A 17,699-nucleotide genomic window follows, 5' to 3' on the forward strand; every position below is an offset into this window, starting at 1 on the left:
TTCTACCATGTTACGCAATTTCAGCCTGAATAACTAGGACATTAAGTCGTAAAGCGTAATGACATTTCATCTATGTAGCAATTAGAAAAAAAAGAACAGAAACTCCATTTTAAATAATTCTATTATAATTTGAATGTGACTCTAAGAGAATAAAAACTTCCCATTGTTTAAGCAAATACTAGCATGTCCCCTTCCTGCTGTTGTCCAAGGGATGGTATCTATTCTGGATTTTTGCTCGAACACTGGAGGTAGTAATTGTGTGAATGCCAAGGTATATGACAGGCAACATACTGCTATTTAATCAAGTCTTGCTTAGAGCAAGTTTAGGTAGACTGGTAAAAGCTAAATTCTTTCTTATGTTAGTAGAATCCATACCAGTACAAAAGCAATAAAAGAGGAATTCAACTTAAATGGGGACAAGGCCTATTACTATTATCATTTTATATGGAAGCAGGATTAGGCTCTTCATAGGAGTGATTGCTAAAGAATGGATACCATGTAATGCATTCCAATTACTTTAAATAATAGATTAATGGCTCTCCTGTTTGTGAAAATTGTGTGGCTGAGACTGTCGGTAAGCCTATTTGCAGCTGGTAGCAGGTGTGAATCAATTTGCTGGAATAAATTTCCTGCTGTATGACCCTTCATGTGCCTCTTCTGTTCTATTATGTTGGTCAATGGGCTGGTTTTATAGTGTTGTGGTTTTCTAAAGGCACTAATACCCTTCAGTATAATGCTTTAAATTTTAATTAACTCAAAGAATGAGTGTCTCACTGCAATCACATTCTCAGGAGTCCTCGGTAATCAAAATGATCCCCTAATTGGCATATTTATGTTTTCAAAGGAGTTTGTCAATTACGTGGCTTTTATTTCTGTTTAAGCTGAAAACTGTAAACCTCTGGGATCATACTTTTATATCAAGCCCTGCAAAAAGGATGTATGTCACATATTTACCCAGCCACAGAAAAAATACCTCTTGTCATCTTGGGTAACACGGATGTACATAATTTTAGTTGAATATTCTGTTTTCCTTTTCCAGGTCCGCTGTGATACAGAAGTACAAGAGCTACGTCAGTGGCAAAAGCAGTTGAGAGAGGAAGAAAACATTTCTCAAAGAGTGGAAGAATTCTGGACTAAGCAGGAAGCCAAAGGTAAGTGGATTAAATTACTGTAATGATTTTTTTTTTTTAACATTAAATGTTTAATTGTTATACTTCAAGTTGTATTAAGAAATAAGACACGCGGTGGAACACTGATCATGAGTGACAAAAGAAGGCAATGTCTGGCGGAAATGCCTGGCTATTTCTTTACAGTTACTATGTAAGTTAGTTGCTTGTCTAGCAGAAAGTGCCAATGGAAAGTATGATACAGGGCCAAAGCTCAGTAACTTCACAGGACTACGATAATGTAGTGGCACAGTATTTCCTAGGGCAGGATTAAACTTCTACCAGCTATGCAACATTTGAGTACTGATTTTTACCAGACAGGTTGTGTTGTAGTTTTTCTAAACTGCAGTATTTCTATCTGGTAAATGTTCTACTGGCATTTTCCTGTAGTTATTTATAACAGAAGTTGGCCAGTACTGTTCTTACATATATATATAATTGCCAAGGGATATGAGGCCAGGTTCCTTTAAGAACCAGCACTGCACCGTGTTTCCTTTTTGCTCTGATTGTGGACAAGGCCTTACTGACAGGGCTGAAGTTATTCTTTACTTACTCAGGCACGATGGTATAATAATGATTTTTCTGTGCCTGCTCTCTTTGTCTAATAACAACGCAGGAGGATTCGCTAGCTCCTCAACCAGTCTACATTTTTTCAGCCTCTGTGGCTAGACTCACATGTGATATACGTAGGGATGTGAATTACAAGTCAGTAGAAGAGGTCATTCAGCTATATGACTCGTAAGCTCTTGAGAGGGAAAATTCTGTTTTACCAGTCACCATTGTGTGGTCGTTCATTCTGACGTGCCAGAAGGGGTGTCCCACCCCGTATCTCTTACATCAATTTCAGCCATTGTGTAAGTGCACCATGGGTTTGGATCAATGAGAGGTTTTGGTGTTAGTTTCCTACAACATCGTTTCCACGTGATCCCTGTATGTACCACAGCAGAGGAAGTGAGCTGGGGGAGAGAGGGATAATCCCTTTCAGAAGCCCACAGCTTGGTTAAACGGAGCAGAATTTGGGGTGGTATTCTCATAGCTGGTTACTGTTCACAGCTGAAGAAATGCCAGCCTCCAGATGATTGGTAGGCGCTAACAGTCAGGGGCAAGTCTTAGACCTCCTCAGCTCAGACCACAAAAGGGTCAGTGGCCTAATTCGGAGTCTGGCGTTCGTGGGACTTCACTGGGAAAAGAGAGATTTACTTTTGAATTCTTGTAGGGTAAGGGAGTTTAGAATCAGTTTTCTGTGAAAGTTTTTAAAAATACTGAGAGCTGGTCGGTTAGATGCCAATTATCCAGAAAAATCAACAATTCTGGATTTCAAGAGGCAGAAAATCGCTGATGCGCAGTCTGGAATTGGGCAGCTTCATCGTAATGGGGGTTACCTTTGGTCTCAGTGTTGTCAAATGACCTAGGCATTTTTACTGAAGCACTGCATATTTGTAGGTCAGCGTTTGGAGCTGTTTCTCTTCTCTGCACCTACAGGCCTTGTCACTGCTTTATTGGTTAGACTTCTTGAGCCACATGCCCAATTCCTAGACATTTAAAGTCCAAGCTGAGACATGGAATTTTTCCTACTGCGGCTTCATTCAAATGTTGTTTCTTTCAGAATTTTGTATGCAAGCTAATTCTTCTTCTTAATTATGTGGAGTTATTGTATTCATGCACAGATACGAAATAGGGTATTCTGGAACTGAGTGCTTGACATTCTCACAGTATGCTTTGTTTTAGAAACTACAGTAAGGATGTCCGTACATAAAGAGTACTTATTAATATCACTGCTGTAGCAATTAGGGCTTGTTGTATATAATTAGAGTCTTGCAATTCTTCAGTAACTTTAGTCGTCAAACCTTTTGTGGCTACTGCTAATTTCAAAATCGTCCTGCTTTTTAATAAATGATACAATGAAACTTTTCTACCAAGCAGTTTAATTATAAAATAGTCCATGCTCAGTAAATGCCAAAGGAATTAACAGCAGTCAAGTCATTAACCTAATGCACTGCAATTATTCTTTCACTTTTTATTGTGCATCGAGTCTATCTATCCAGTCACAAGTAGATCAGGCTTAAAAGGATGACATGAAAGTTCCAAACATTTCCCTTTGTGCTTGTAATCTTCTGTAGAAAAGTTTGCCTAAAGGTGAAGGGGGAAATCTGTCACTAATAACAATCGTTGTAACAACTGGAATTACAAAGTAGCGCCTTGTTTTCAGCTTTCCATATTTTGATGTCGTTTTTCCTTCATATAAAATAAATGTAATAGGCGCTTGGGGCTAATAACAACATTTTAAACTAATGCTAGATTTTTTGTGTGTGAAATCCTGGCAATTCCAGATGGGCTACATTTTCATAATACCAGCAAACACAAAGTTGTAAATGGGTAAGGTCTCCATATTTTCAAGATTCCCTGTTGACAAGCCCTTGATTCCTTAAACTTCTTTCCAATTGTTTCCTAGTTACACTTGTATAGCTGTTGGATAGCACTAGTTAAGAGATCCAGTCAGGGTAATGCTGCAGTTTCTCAGTGTTAAGTTTGCTGTTAAGCAGTCTGAAATCTATGTAAAACAACAACTATTTCTGCAATCACAACTGGGTGAGTAGGTATTCCTACTGGATGTTTCTAATGGACACAAGGTGCAGTAGTTATAGTATAAATCTTTCAAATAGAGGTCTTAATACATGGTGCTGTTGTACCACAATTTCTCCTCTATTGTGTGAAGTGGAAGAGTATTTAAACCCACTTGCAAACAGACAGTACTGGAAGTGAATGTTTTAACTCGTTGCTCTGGATTTCTGAAGTAATCTACATAATCACATAATAATAAATTTTATCACATAATACAAAATGAATCAGTGGCAACTGTCATCCTGTCGGACAAGGTAAGCTGTTAAAAAGCTGCCTCTATGTGCCTCCTCCTCTTGTCATCTGCAGCGCTCACCTGCCAATCACATGCACAGGCTGGTACCACCAGGTGATTTAATGTTGGCAGATGCAAGAGTCACGTCCTAGTACTGCATCCGCCATGCCCAGGGCCTGGACAACCTCAGCAACTGCTCCCGGCTTACGTACATCGGACAAAGCTCTTACACAGAGGGAGGTCTGACTCCGGTTCTGCTTTTCCTGTGCTAACAGATGGTGACAGCAGCAGCAGCCGCTGGATAGTTCTGTGGTTTGCATGTTTGCAAGTGGGAGGAAAGCAGTTTCCTGTTGGAGGTGTTTTCCTGCCCAAACAGCCATTCTTCGTGATACCCAGGGAAAATGTGAGCTGGATGGAAGCTCCTGCAGGCTAGCTTCAGCTGCGTGGTGATATTTAATGGAATATGTCCAGTGAAATCTGCTTTCATTTTGATCTTGGAAGATTTATAGTGTATGTATTAAAACCTCAGTTCACTAGAAAGTATCCAATGGAGAAACCTACTTGTCTAACACTGATGGCAGAACTAGTTGGTGTTCTGCATACACTCCAAAATGCATGACATTCTTCCAGTGCTCCTTCCCAGTATTCACTGTTGTTTGCATAAGAAGGACTGGCCTGCATTGATAACAGTGCTGGTGCCAGTACAAATAGGAGTAGATTTCTTTGAGGGGATATTTAGATACTCTGAGAGGCAGCCCAGAACTAACAAAGACAGTAATGAATGACAACACCCTATGGTTCTGCACGTCTATGCCAACAGCAAGGACCACAATCAAAGCTGTTCCTGGCTGTTCTATTTCAGCTGTGAAGGCTTAAGTGTGAATATGGTCTGCAGAAGCCTCACAGTAGAATTTTTTAAATAATAAAATCAGTTAAGTATCAGCTAGGAATATTTGCACACAATGAAATCTGTAAAAAGGAAAAAGAAAAGTTAAAGCTGTCATAGAAGAGTAATTTTTCAAAAGACATCATGTTCAAAACCTTCCTTTATGTATCATGGCCTCCTTGGTTGCCTTGCTATTTCAGCATTATATAATGCAAAGTGTTATGAGCTGGCACACTTTTCTGTGTCTGCACTTTGCTATATGCAGGACTTTTTGGTCAATGCTTCACTTCACTGCAAAATGGTCAGAACATGAAGAATTTTCTTCAGTGCAGTATATGTTTTAGTACAAATACCGAAAACAGAAGTGTCATGATTTTATTTTTTTTGTGATAGCAATTTGTTATGAGAGGCGCATAGATTTTCCAAACATTTATTCATATTATATTGCAATTTTAATCCACAAAAGTCAGGTTTCATTTACCAACCCATGCAATTGCTCAAGGGATATTTTATGGCTGAAAATAATTCATTCTGAGGAGTGAAATAGTACATAACAATAGGAAAAAAAAATGCATCTGTATGTGTGTATATATATGTGGGGTGTTTGCATACAGAATTCATAGTTTTAGTAACTTACAGTTGGCAGATGAAATAAAACAGTAATTAGTACCAGTATACAGAAATAATGAAAAATAAAATCCAACATAAGTGCTTGTCTTCTAGCAGACCTAACTATATGTAAAGAAAATTTTGGTAGAGTGACCAACATTTTATTTAAGTCTTTGTGGGATTTCATAGCCTGTTTACTACGGTTTAATAAGAGTTTTAAAAAATGTAGATATCTTCAAAAAAAACACAAGATACAAGTAGATATTTTTTGAAATTCAAAGTATGTTTTCAGAAGATAAATGAAGCCATCTTCAAAATGCTGGGAGTAAGAAAAGTGGGGACAGGGGGAGCGGCTGTACCATTTGGCAGATGGATTCATTTAAAGAACTGTCTCTGAAGAAAGTGAATTTTTCTATAAACTGTACTTAGGTTGTGTTGGAGAGTAATGCAATGATAAGATTTCCTTTGCCTTCTTTACCAATTATTTCAGAAGGAAAAACAAATTTCCTTTTAATCACCCCCATAGAGCTTTCCTGTCATCAGATTAATTGTTTTAGGACTATAGGACACACAGCTGTTCCACCACTTCAAAGTATGTTGTAAAATTGCTCCTTTTCATTTTTTTTCTTAAACCAGTGCTAATTCATATTGTTTATATCACATTAGGTTGCAATATTATGAAATGGTTTCTGTAATGATTTAACTGAGCCCTGCTAAGTTAATTTAAGAGTATCCGTACATAAAATAGCCGGGGGGCACAGACAGATGGCTATCTGGAAACAGCTGTACTACTTAAAGAAGTTACTGTCCAGGGGTTTTCATTATCAATCTCAGCTGTAATGCCTTAATTAATTTTGTTAGTGCTCCAGCTGCTCTTATTTCTGCTATTATTATTCTGCTGTTTATTAACATTGTTAAACCCTGTTTCACTGTAAAATCAACAAGTTTGGGTAAAGCTGCCTTCATCAGTGATTCAATCTAACCCAGCTGGCTTTGCACTGAAGTGGGTTCTGAGCGCTCATACAGTAATGAATAGCACAACACAACTACCTTTCAAGCTCATCTTTCTAGGCATTTGGTTGAACTGAGTTACTGTGAAATCTCCCCTTTAATTAAACCACTGAGCTCTTTGCATTAAACCAAAGCGCTTGCTGTTACAAAAAACTCAGATGTCACAAATAGAGCAATGGGATTCATGATCAAAAGAAAAAGGAGAAAAGCTCTTTTTTTAACAAATATATCGATGTATTACAAAGTTAACTACATTAAGAATAACAATGAAGTCTCTCTTAAATTTGTATACGACTCTAACTCTGTTTAGTAGATGCTGTAAATAGTGTTGAATCTAACTGTAGGGGATGAATGGTGAGCTGCCAAATAGCTTTTAGAAAACGCTGACTCAAGGAGTAATGCGATTCTATTGACACTACTAGAAAGATCAGCATACCTTCTGTGAAAATATCAGCCAAAATGCAAGCTAACAGTCAGATTCTGCTGTGTTGTGGCTTTCAGCACAATGCTACATGTACCTTATTTCACGGGTATGTTTCGGGCAGATACTTATAATTTTATAAAAGTATGTTTGTATGTTCTTGACCAGTGTGATGCTTAAAAAGGATATCAAAAGGAAGTTATAAATGTAGATGTATCGTAACAAAAAAGTCCAAAGGCTTTATATCGTAAAAAAAAAAAAAAAAAAGCCCAAAGGCATTCTTAATTTATTTTCTCATTTTCAGTGAGTGTATTCATCATCATTGAAACAAATAGTGAAATTACAGTTTTTGTTAGAATGTAACCCGAACAAAACATTTTTTGAGTGTTGTTTGTTTATTTTTTTTAAGTAGGGACCTGAAGTATGATTTTTCTTGGGTGGCTAGGGTGACCAACAACATGCCCATTGAAAAGGTAGTCCTGTGCTTCCTTGACCACAGTTTCTGCCATCCTTTCCTTTTCCCAGCTCTCACAATCATGGCTGTTTGTGGTGAGTCGGTTCAGCTGGCTGCCCTGCCACAGCACTGCTCCCAGCTCTGCGCTGCAGCCTCTGGGTTAGTGTTCTGCTGGATCAGCCCGCTCAGCTGACTGGCCCTGTAATGACACAGCCCTCAGCTCCAGCGTAAGGGAAATGGTGCAGCAGTAATAGAGGCAAGGAAAACTGCCCACGTGTGACGGCAGCTGGCTTTTGGATCAGCTAATCTGTCCTGTGCCTACTGTGTCATATGAAACCATACCCTACGTGGTATGTCTGCTTGGTTCGGTAGGCCACGATGTAATGTAACCTCATATAAACCACTGACTCTCCCCACACTAAAAAACACATTTAAAAGCATCTCCCTCTGTCTCTCTTTTCTTTTTTTTTTTTCTTTTTTACTTTGTAACTCGTTATTCTTCTTTCCTTATATCTTCTATACTAGTTATTGATAGTTTTGAGGAGTATTCTGGGATATAATGTGTGAAAACTGCATAAAAATTACTGTAGAAAAGGAAGTGGGGAAATGAATAGCATCCTGCAGGACTGTGGAACTCTTAGTACATAGAGCTACTAAATTTCTTTTTGAGTGGAAAGAAAAAGGTATGTTTCTTTCAGCCTCTACCTGAGATCAGAAAGCTATAACATACTTAGCTGGCACTTTGTTTGCTCCACTCTTCCACTGCTGTAAAATTCCATTCCAAAAAAAGGTCTATATTTAAGGTGTGAAAGTACTTACTCTTAACAGTTTCTACTTCCAGACTGAAAGCGTAGAGGGAAGCATAACACTGAAGGCTCAGTTGAGTGGCTTACAGAGTCAGGCTTGTAGGGAGAAAGAGAAACCTCCTCTGTATAGCCCCACTGGTTTAGCACAACGGATGGGATAAATTTGTTCCAAAATGTTTTACAAAAGTTTATTAAAATATTCACTTCACCATAAAATACTGCTACTAAAAACAAACAAACAAAAAACCCTCCGAAGGATATGAGTGAACAGTAAATGAGCTTGTTTTCTTTTTTTTTTTTTTTCTGAAGATGATGGCCTTTCTGATTTCCTTATTCCAGTTTGCTGAAATTACTTTAATGTAAATGTATTCAAATAGCTGCTTCATTTACCTGCCTGTAGTCTGGGATCGTACATGGCAGGATGTGACAGTAGCAAACACCATAGGAAGGGCTGCTTTTGGTTTCATGAGGCTACTGATCTACCATTAGATTGTTTGTTTAGGAGAGCTTCTTTTCCCAACTTGCATTTATGTAGGGCTGCCCATATTAATTTTGTCAATACCTGCAGCCTAAAACACCCATTTCAAACTGGACATAATTTGCTGCATTTTCTTGCTTTCTAGCTGGTATCCCACATAGCTCCAGATGTGGTTTTGCTTTAGTGCTTTTAAAAAGAAATAGGTCTTTGGTTAATGGCCTGATCGATCAGGCCTGTGCCTCCATGCAGTGGATGAAACCCATGCCATTGTGATGCTGAGCAGTACCTTCTGCAGATGCAGTACTGATGAGACACTGCTGGAAATGAAAACATATGTGTCGTACAATGAAAGGAAGTTGAAAATACTTGGCTTTTGTTTTTGAAAATACCTAAATCTTACTGCATCGCTTAGGTGAAAGACAGAGTGCTACAACAATTATTTCTCTCTGCTGGTGTGCTGTTGAAAAAATTAGTTCTTTACACACACAGTCTAGTACTTTCTGCTATTTTTTTTCCTAAGGGCTTTCCTTTCTTCTTCTTACCTGGGTAAAATTAGTAAATTTTTATGTTTAAAAAGCATTGTTCTTAGGAGGAATAGTAGAAAAAATAAACATTCTTGGTTTTATATTTTAAAAAAAATTTTGCAACCCTATTAGCTACCAGTTCTTAGAGGTCAACCATAGTCTTGGCTTTGCAAGGTGCAGTGAATGTACACAGTGTGTGGAAAATCTACTTAAACCAAACTGAGAAACAAAATAATCTTCACAGCAGGTGGGGAGAGTTGATTTCCAGATACAGGAGGGAATATTCCTTTACGCACCATTTGATTTCCAAGCTGTATTTCTCCTTTAGCAGTAGAAGTTATTACTTACCTATACTGAGAGCTTGCAAACAAAGACTTTTCCCTTGGGAAGATGCAACCAGCAACGTGCTGAAGAACTCAAAATGTAGGTGTTCTGTCATTGGAAAATCCTTGAAAACATGAATGAGGCTGCCGATAAAAGGGAGAATAGGCTGCATATTTTAGGAGCACATCTTGTGCTGGAGCAGGAACAGATGCACGTTGTCAAGAAGCAAGGAAATGCAGTCACTCCTACAGCTGTAACGTGTCTCCACCTGAATTATGAAGTAGGATTTGAAAATTGAATAGGCTTACCAAGTCAAGTCAAACGGAGGAAGTCTAGTTTGCATACTTTTGAAGGATGGCTGTGTCATAATCGTATTGCACTACATAATGATGTCATATCACCACAGAATGAATTGAGGAAGGGAAAAATATTAAAATTGGTCCCAGAAAAAAAAAAATTTACATAATGAAACTTCTTGGAATTCATTTCATAAACAAACCTGTGAATATAGTCATGTGCTCTAATAGATGCTTACTAATGAGGCCATAAAAGAAGTTACAGTTGCTTGCATGTTTGCAGACTGAGTAGTTTCCCCCAAAAAATACCGAAAATGGGTTATATGAAAATGGAGCACCTTATGCTAGGGTTTAAAAATATATTTTAAATGTACTGTAGGTGGTAATGTTGGATTAGCTTAAGAGGCAGTCCGAGTAGCTAATGAATCTCTTAAAAACTGTACCTCTGTGGTTTATGAAAATTCAGCTCCATAAAATGTAAGGAATTCATCATTTTTATTTGACAGTCTCCTCCTTTCGTATTTTTTTTCCGCTTTGATCAAAGGTGGTTGAAATTTAGTCATGTTTTCAGGTGATATTAAAGTGATTTTTTTTAATTTCATCTGCCCTCCTTTAACTGTAGCTGTAATTCTTTAATTCATCTCATTATGGAGCTCTTGTAAGTGGGGACCTGCCCGTATTCCATGGTTTTACACTTCTAAGGTGCTATATTCAAAATGATTTTAAATGGATTCATATATGTTATTGCTTTTGAAATAAAAGTAAACATTTAAGCTTTCAGTGACACAAAAGACATTACAATTTCTTTTTAAAAAATGAAAGAAAATCCAGGAACAAAGTAGTGAGTATGTGGTGTTTTTCATCAAGCCTCATTCAAGATGCTTGGGATGTTTCTGAACGTTTAATCTTGGCACTAACAGCTGAGAATGTAGTGATAAAAGTCATAAGACTCATGATGTAGATTCTGCTTTATTGGTCCACACCCCAGACTCAGACATCTCTGAAAAGTTACAAAGATTACAGGAACATTTCATTTCTGAAACTACAGTGGGAATGTTTGGAAGAGAAAAAAATTGAAGATGGCAATTTAGATAAGCTACAAAATATGTGATCTTCTGAACTGAGCTTACACAGGCACAGCAGTTATCAGCCAGCACAAGTCTGAACTAATCCTCCAGTGCCATAATTGTGCTTTTACCCATCATTGCAGTTTTTAATAATAATTTGTAATGGAAAAAAGACAATTGCAATTTGGTGCTTGTTCTGTGATTATAGAAATATATTTTGTTGGATTGTTTTTCTGTTTTAAAGGAGAGCAGAAATTCTTCATGGGCTTTGCAGGGTTTTTCTTTTAGCCTTTTTCAAGATAGTAGTGAAAAAATGCTATATATTTACTGAAAATTCAGGGGGGTTGTATTCAAGTACGTGAATTTGTTTCTAACTGCGAGATGAATTAATAAAAGCCTGAAGAAAAGGAAGCTATCAAGTAAGAAGTAAAACCTCCAAATATTTCTGCAGCAAAGCTAGACTTGAGACTCTTTTGGTTGAGGAAAAAAAAAATAGGAGACAGGGGAAGAAGGACCATGAACCAAGTGGAACCTTAAAATATGACTTGCAGATCAGTGAAGAAGCAGATGACAGATTGCAGAACGTTCAAGCTGCTTGCCTCAAGCTTCTCTTTGGTATTACTTGTGTCTTTTTTAATGTAACTTTTTTTTTTTTATTTTTTTTTTAACCTGATCACTTGGTTTAGTCTGTGAGAGTTTACGTTTAGTGACTTTACAGAACTTACCATGTTTTCCACATAGGAAATGCCTCAGAAAGAAGAGGGATTCATGGGTGTAAGTGCAGCATTTGTGAAGCTGCCCAGCAAATCTGGCATTCTAGTTTTCTGCCCCAAATGGCTTCTGCCTGTAATTCCCCAAATGCTTGTTGCTGGGGGCCTGGCACTCTGGAATTATTTCTGTCTGCTTCTTGTCAGCTTCTTTCCATTTTCATGACTCTTTTTCGATCTCAGGTATTTACTTGCAAAACCCGCATTGATCGATTCCCGCTGAAGATGTGCTGGTTGCCTTCCTTCTGGGCTTTTCTCTGAGTCCTGCATCTTCTTGCTTAACCTGTTGTGTTTCTGGGGCTTTCTTTTAATGGATCTCAGGTCACTGAGTGTTTTGGAGGACAGTTGGGCAGTCACTAGCATACAGTCCCCAGTATATCTAGTTCTTTGTAGTTTGTTCTCTCCTAAACTCAGGTGTCCATCTCAGTCGTTCATGTAGTTTAATGGGTGTCAGTGCTTTCCTCTTTGTACACCTTGAATGGGAAAAATGCCATCCAGATATTTAACAAATTTAAAGATTTTGAATAATGAATTCTTAACTTTTCTGTCCAAATATTAGGAAAGCATTGTGTATTCACAGAACCACAGAATGGTTGGGTTGGAAGGGACCCTAAAGCCCATCCGGTTCTTCCTCCTGCCACCCACCAGACCGGGTTGCCCAAATCCCATCCAGCCTGGCCTTGAACACCCCCAGGGATGGGGTGCCCACAGCCTCTCTGGGCAGCCTGTGCCAGTGCCTCACCACCCTCTGAGGGAAGAATTTCCTCCTAACCTTGAATCTAAATCTCCCCTCTTTTAGTTTAAAAACCCTTCCCCTTGATCTATCACTGTCCGCCCGTGTAAAAAGTTGCTCTCTATCTTCTTTATAAGTTCCTTTTGAGTACTGAAAGGCTGCAGTAAGGTCATTCAGAGCCTTCCCTTCTCCAGGCTGAATATCCCCAGCTCTCCCAGCTTCTCCTTGTAGCATTACATACACAAATACTGCTAGACATCTTTCAACCCTTTTTCTCATCTCCATTGCTGGTTGTTGGTGTTTGGGGGTCTCCTGTATGTCAGCTTACACTTCCCTAATTTGATCCTAAGTGAATAAACAAATTCCCTGACATTCATTGTTCTCTGAAGGAATTAAATGCAGCCAGCATGACTGCATGTGCCTGGTATTTTGGAAAAATTTTGGGCAGACCGGTCACCAGAAAGCAAGCTTTCTGGGTGGTGGGCTGCTCTGGCATCACCTGTGCTCTGCTGCTTTCATTTCAGACTTGGTGCTGCCTCATATGTGGCTTTGCAGCAAATGTAATTACGGGAAGACGAAGTATTTTACAAACTCTGTTGTTGCTTTGGAGAATTAGGTTTGTCCTATCACTTTTCTGTGTCCTTTTTACAAAAGCATCATCTGATGAGTGATCTGGTGATTCTGTTAAGGTTCATGAGTAGCAGGCATGTCTGTGGGCATAGGTTTCAATGTATTTTATTTTTTTAAATATTTCTTTTTTATAATGTATCACTTTGCTATTACTAGTGACTGAAGGTTTCCTGAAGTGGAAGGTTTCACTAATAATTGCCTGCATGTTAACTTCCAGTAGTAAGAGGCTAAAATTATACACACTTTATAAAGAGCTGTCTCTTTAAAAGTCAGGTCTTATTTCAGAGAGATTGCTGGCAGCTCCAATTTCATGTTCAGGCTTCTTTGGCATTTCATTGGGAGGCTGGGGTGAAACTCCTTTCTATATATATATTTTACTCTAAGCCCTTGCTAATAAGTTATTCCAATAGATTTTCTTTTATGGATTTTCATCTTCTTACAGCCTGAGTCTGTGGTATTTTTCATTACTGTTTTCACTTGTTTAAATTACTAAATGTAATTCTCATAGTTCTTACGATTTAAACAAAATCAGGAGTGTGGGTGTATAAACCTTTCATAAGCTACTGTCACAAACCAGTTGTATTACACAGTAGTGTATAAAGTAGGTCAGAGTTTCTTCACTGTTAGGCTGAAACAGCCAAGTCTTAAACCAGAACATCAGTCCTGATTCTGTTTTTGTGCATTGAGATGAGGGAAAATTGCCTCTGTTTTCGAAAATGGATGGTAAAGATGTTTGAACTTAATGCATAGATAAAAAGGACGAAGACTTAAGCAGGCAATCCTCAAATGTCTAACAGGAGTTTCGCAGATTTTTGAAAATCCTATTCTGAGGAGTTGCCTCAAACAGTAAATCCAAATACATTCAATGCCAGTGCTTCTTTTAGCTGTCATCTGTGCCTCAACATTGCAACACGTATACAATAAACTGTGTTAAATGAGCTGCATTTCCAAGGAACGTGGCAAACAAACAAACGGACGACTTTATTAAAGTAGGAACAGCAAGTCAAAAATATAACAGTTCTGCTTGGAGAGACCCTCACCTCACTTCCAAGGAAATTCAGCACAGTCTTCATTAGTGCTTCTTACTGTAGTGATGGGTTGAAGTGTTGTGTGATTTAGAACGTGTGTGACTAAAGTGGGGTTTAATCAGATTAACGCTGCATTTTAAAATAAGAATCGTTAAAATCAGTAATGTGACAGCTGTATACCACCACCAACTTCAACTGTACTGACAGTAGAAACCTTATGACCTGTGCAGATAGAAACCATAACATTGGAAATAAGTGAGATGCCCAATACTATTTGTCAATTTCAAAAGCGAGCATCACGAGTAAATCTTCAAGAAACAATGAAACTGTTATGAATGCATTAGATCCTGTGGGAGAGATTATTTGCCTTATGTAGTTGCACATCTTATGTAGTTGCACATTTATACTGTTGTGTCACATCCTGAATAGTAATTGTAGAAATTCACCTGAAAAGTTCTCTACTTTTTCTTGCTTGGGCTTTTCTTTTTTTTCCTTTCCCCCCTTTTTTTTTTTTTTTAATTACTGTCATAGCACCTAAGGGTCTCAGGTACTCTGTCTTAGGTCTTGAAACAGGAGTTGATATTTCAAGACAATATGAAATCCTGTGATAGTGCCTCCCATTCTCGTGTTTTACTTCTATTTAAGTCTTACCTTACACCTCCTATGAATGCATAATGAATGATTAGGCATTCTCTGTAGATCTTTTTCATGCATTCTGTTAGGCAAACAACTTAGGAGATAAGGTGTGTGAACTTTTGGGAGCTGAATCCAGCTTCCAGTGAGAATGGTTTTATTGGCACTGCCCTGCGACTGGCAGCAGCAATCTCCCCTGCATAAGTGGCATCTTCAGGCAGTTTGTTCTGCCCAGCTATGTCCATATGCCTTTCCCCAGCCTGCAGGAAATCTAAAGAAAGAGAGGCTGTCCCCATTGCAGTAGAACCACGCCACTGCAGTGGCAGTAATCTGCTAGCAGAACTGCACAGTGACTAAGGCGGTAGAGGGATATAACAGGAACTGTGCTGCTCAACTTTAATATGTTTTTAAGGCAATTGAAAATAGAGATGGGTCTTCCTCTTGCTCCTGCTGAACGAATGGCAGGACTCCCAAGACTTAAGTGGTTAAAATTCAGCATATGAGTAGCACGGTGGTAAGCTAATTGTTCATATCGGCATTTACAATATTCACTGCCTCTAGATACGTGTTGTCTGAAAAAATGTGTTGGATTATCAGCTAATGTAAATTGTTCTAAACTCCATGGGAGCTATGCTGACCTGCCAACTAAAGATCTTCCGTAGGCCTTTAAAAATATCAGAGCAAGTTAGTTCAGTTGAGGTGTCACAACCTGAAAAATACATTTTTCCAATGGAAATTTCTAGTGAAAGGACTTAGCCAGGCAGCCTTTTTCCCTGTCTTTCCAGCCTATCTGAATCCTGAGGACATATTTTCTGTCTGCATAGGAAGCAAGTGTATGTCGAAAGCTATTTAAATAACTGTCTGCAATCCAGATTCATGCTGACAACCTGTGCTTCCTGTTTAGTGTGATGTGATTCAGAATTGTTATGCTTAAGTAACACAGGTTATGATAAGACGTGGATGCCCCTGACTAAAGCTAGAAGCTCCCTAAAACACCTGCTCATTCTAATATGGAACAGCATGTGTGAGCCTGGGGGTGTCTGAACTTGTTGCATTTTTATGAAATACTTGCAAAGGCCTCCTCACCACCAAGGAAGGTTAGGTAATTAGATATCTTGCCACCATGGTCATATCTGGGGTTTCTAAGGCGTCGTCTGTGCTTCCTCCTCATCAAAGATCCCCTTTCCAGTATGTTTTCTACTAGCAGAGATCTTCCAGGTCGGTAGCACTCTGAGCACCACAAATTAGCACATTTGCCTGTTGCAGCCCAATATTCTGGGTATGTACCAAGAATTCTTTGTTTGCTGTTTACAGTTGCATAGCTCAGAAGAATAACTAAACTCTCCTGAAACTGTATGTAAAAAAGGTGACTTTTGGGCTTGTTTGGCCTTCTTTCCCTTTAACGTAATGTTTATAAATATTCCCCAAAAATGTGCTTGATGTGAAAGGTGTACAGTACAGACCTATCTTCTGAATAAACATCTTTTTATATTTAAAAGTTAAAAAGTGGTTTGTAAAATATTAAACTATTAAGAACAGAATATGACAGCTGAAGGCTCTATCACAGAAGTAGACTGAGGAACCAGACTGTTGTATCAGCAGAAGAAAAACATTAGGTTAATCTGTATTACAGCACTCTGAAAGAATACAGAGCTTTGAAAACAGCTTTCACTAGGGGGGTGGGACATTTTACTTTTATGTAGAGCTTTTGTTCATTTAGAATTGTTTACTCCAGCAAGCAACCCTGTGCTCTTTGTTTGACTGATTTTTCCCATTTGGCAGACCCTTTGCAATCACATGGATAACATTCTTCTTTCCACTGAGACATAGAAAAACTATTCTTTATTGACCTTGCTTGTTGTCCTTAATGGCAAAAATATATTTACATACTAGGTGAACCATATGACTAATCGCTGACTTTCAGTGAAAATTCTTCAAAGCAAGAAACTCAGAGTTGCTTTCATTTTTATTTATTTATTTTTTAACAATCCAGTGATTTCTTCCTAGCAAACAACTCTGCCCTCAGCTACACATGCCCAACTCCCACAGCTGGCACTGAGAACTATGTACCAGTATCTGAGGGCTGAAGTTGTCTTAAAAGAAAAAATGCCATGCATAGAAATAATGTCTTCTGGGTTGGGTGGGGAGATTTTTCTCCCTTGTATTGAACAGCAGAGTATTTGCTGGGGAAGTATGGATGTGTACTTTTTCATTTCTGTGGATGTTTTAGAAAGCTAAGTATTGAATGTTTTATTTTGTATGGTTGCAGTGGGAAGCAAATTGCAAGACTTAAAACGTACACAAAAGCATTCACCATTTCAATTTTAGTTGTTGCACCAGTATCACAAAACATGGATTAAATTGTGTGGTACTGATTTAGAAACACATTAGCATTACAGTTTTACTTCGACATGTGAATTGTTGTAAATCAAAAGGAGATTACATAAGGGCCCAGCATGCCAAGATGAAATTCTGTCTTAATATGAGCAAAATTTTGTTGAAACAGATGGAATTGTGCACATTTAGCCAAATTTTGTGTCCATATTTATTTGTGTTTCTGAATGCTCACATAAAATCTTTTCTGATAGACATAAAACTCTGGATGAAATAAATGGGCTCTCTAGTTAGCATAAACTGGAGCTGTTTTACTGACTTCTGCAGAGCTGCAGCAATTTGTGCAAATTCAGGCTCTGCTCATAACAGTCACATTTTCAGAAACACTGTTTCTGCAATTCCAACTGAAGGCAAGGAAAGCTAGGGTTGCTCTGCATTTCTCAGAGGAAAACTCGAAGGGCCTTTTGTTATCGCTTAGCACATGTGCTGAGAAAGTGTAAAACGAAGATCACAGGGACAGTGTTTTCAATGATCTCGCCTACGTGTACTTACTTACTTACATAAGGCGCAAGCAGAATAAAAAGTGGATTGGGCCCCCTGCTAAAGTCCCCTCATTATTTTTTAATTCGGTCTTGTCAAGCTTAGCCCTATTTAGACCTTTAAAATTTCACAGTTAGA

General features: G+C 38.3%; 1 protein-coding gene across 4 annotated transcripts in view; it reads left to right on the forward strand.

The window, feature by feature from the left end:
* IQCK (IQ motif containing K) overlaps positions 1-17,699 on the forward strand; it is a 61,460-nt gene that overhangs the window by 33,651 nt on the left and 10,110 nt on the right. For 3 of the 4 annotated variants that reach the window (XM_080556517.1, XM_080556516.1, XM_080556519.1), the window contains 2 exons: positions 1,040-1,151; positions 2,610-4,088. In XM_080556517.1, the coding sequence (XP_080412643.1) occupies positions 1,040-1,151; positions 2,610-2,710 (213 nt within the window). In that variant the 3' untranslated portion in view covers positions 2,711-4,088. Of the gene's footprint in view, positions 1-1,039; positions 1,152-2,609; positions 4,089-17,699 lie in introns of those variants that run through there. The other variant, XM_080556518.1, reaches the window with a different exon arrangement.

This window comes from Anser brachyrhynchus (assembly GCF_964034855.1).
Source record: "Anser brachyrhynchus genome assembly, chromosome: 15".
Classification (NCBI taxonomy): domain Eukaryota; kingdom Metazoa; phylum Chordata; class Aves; order Anseriformes; family Anatidae; genus Anser; species Anser brachyrhynchus.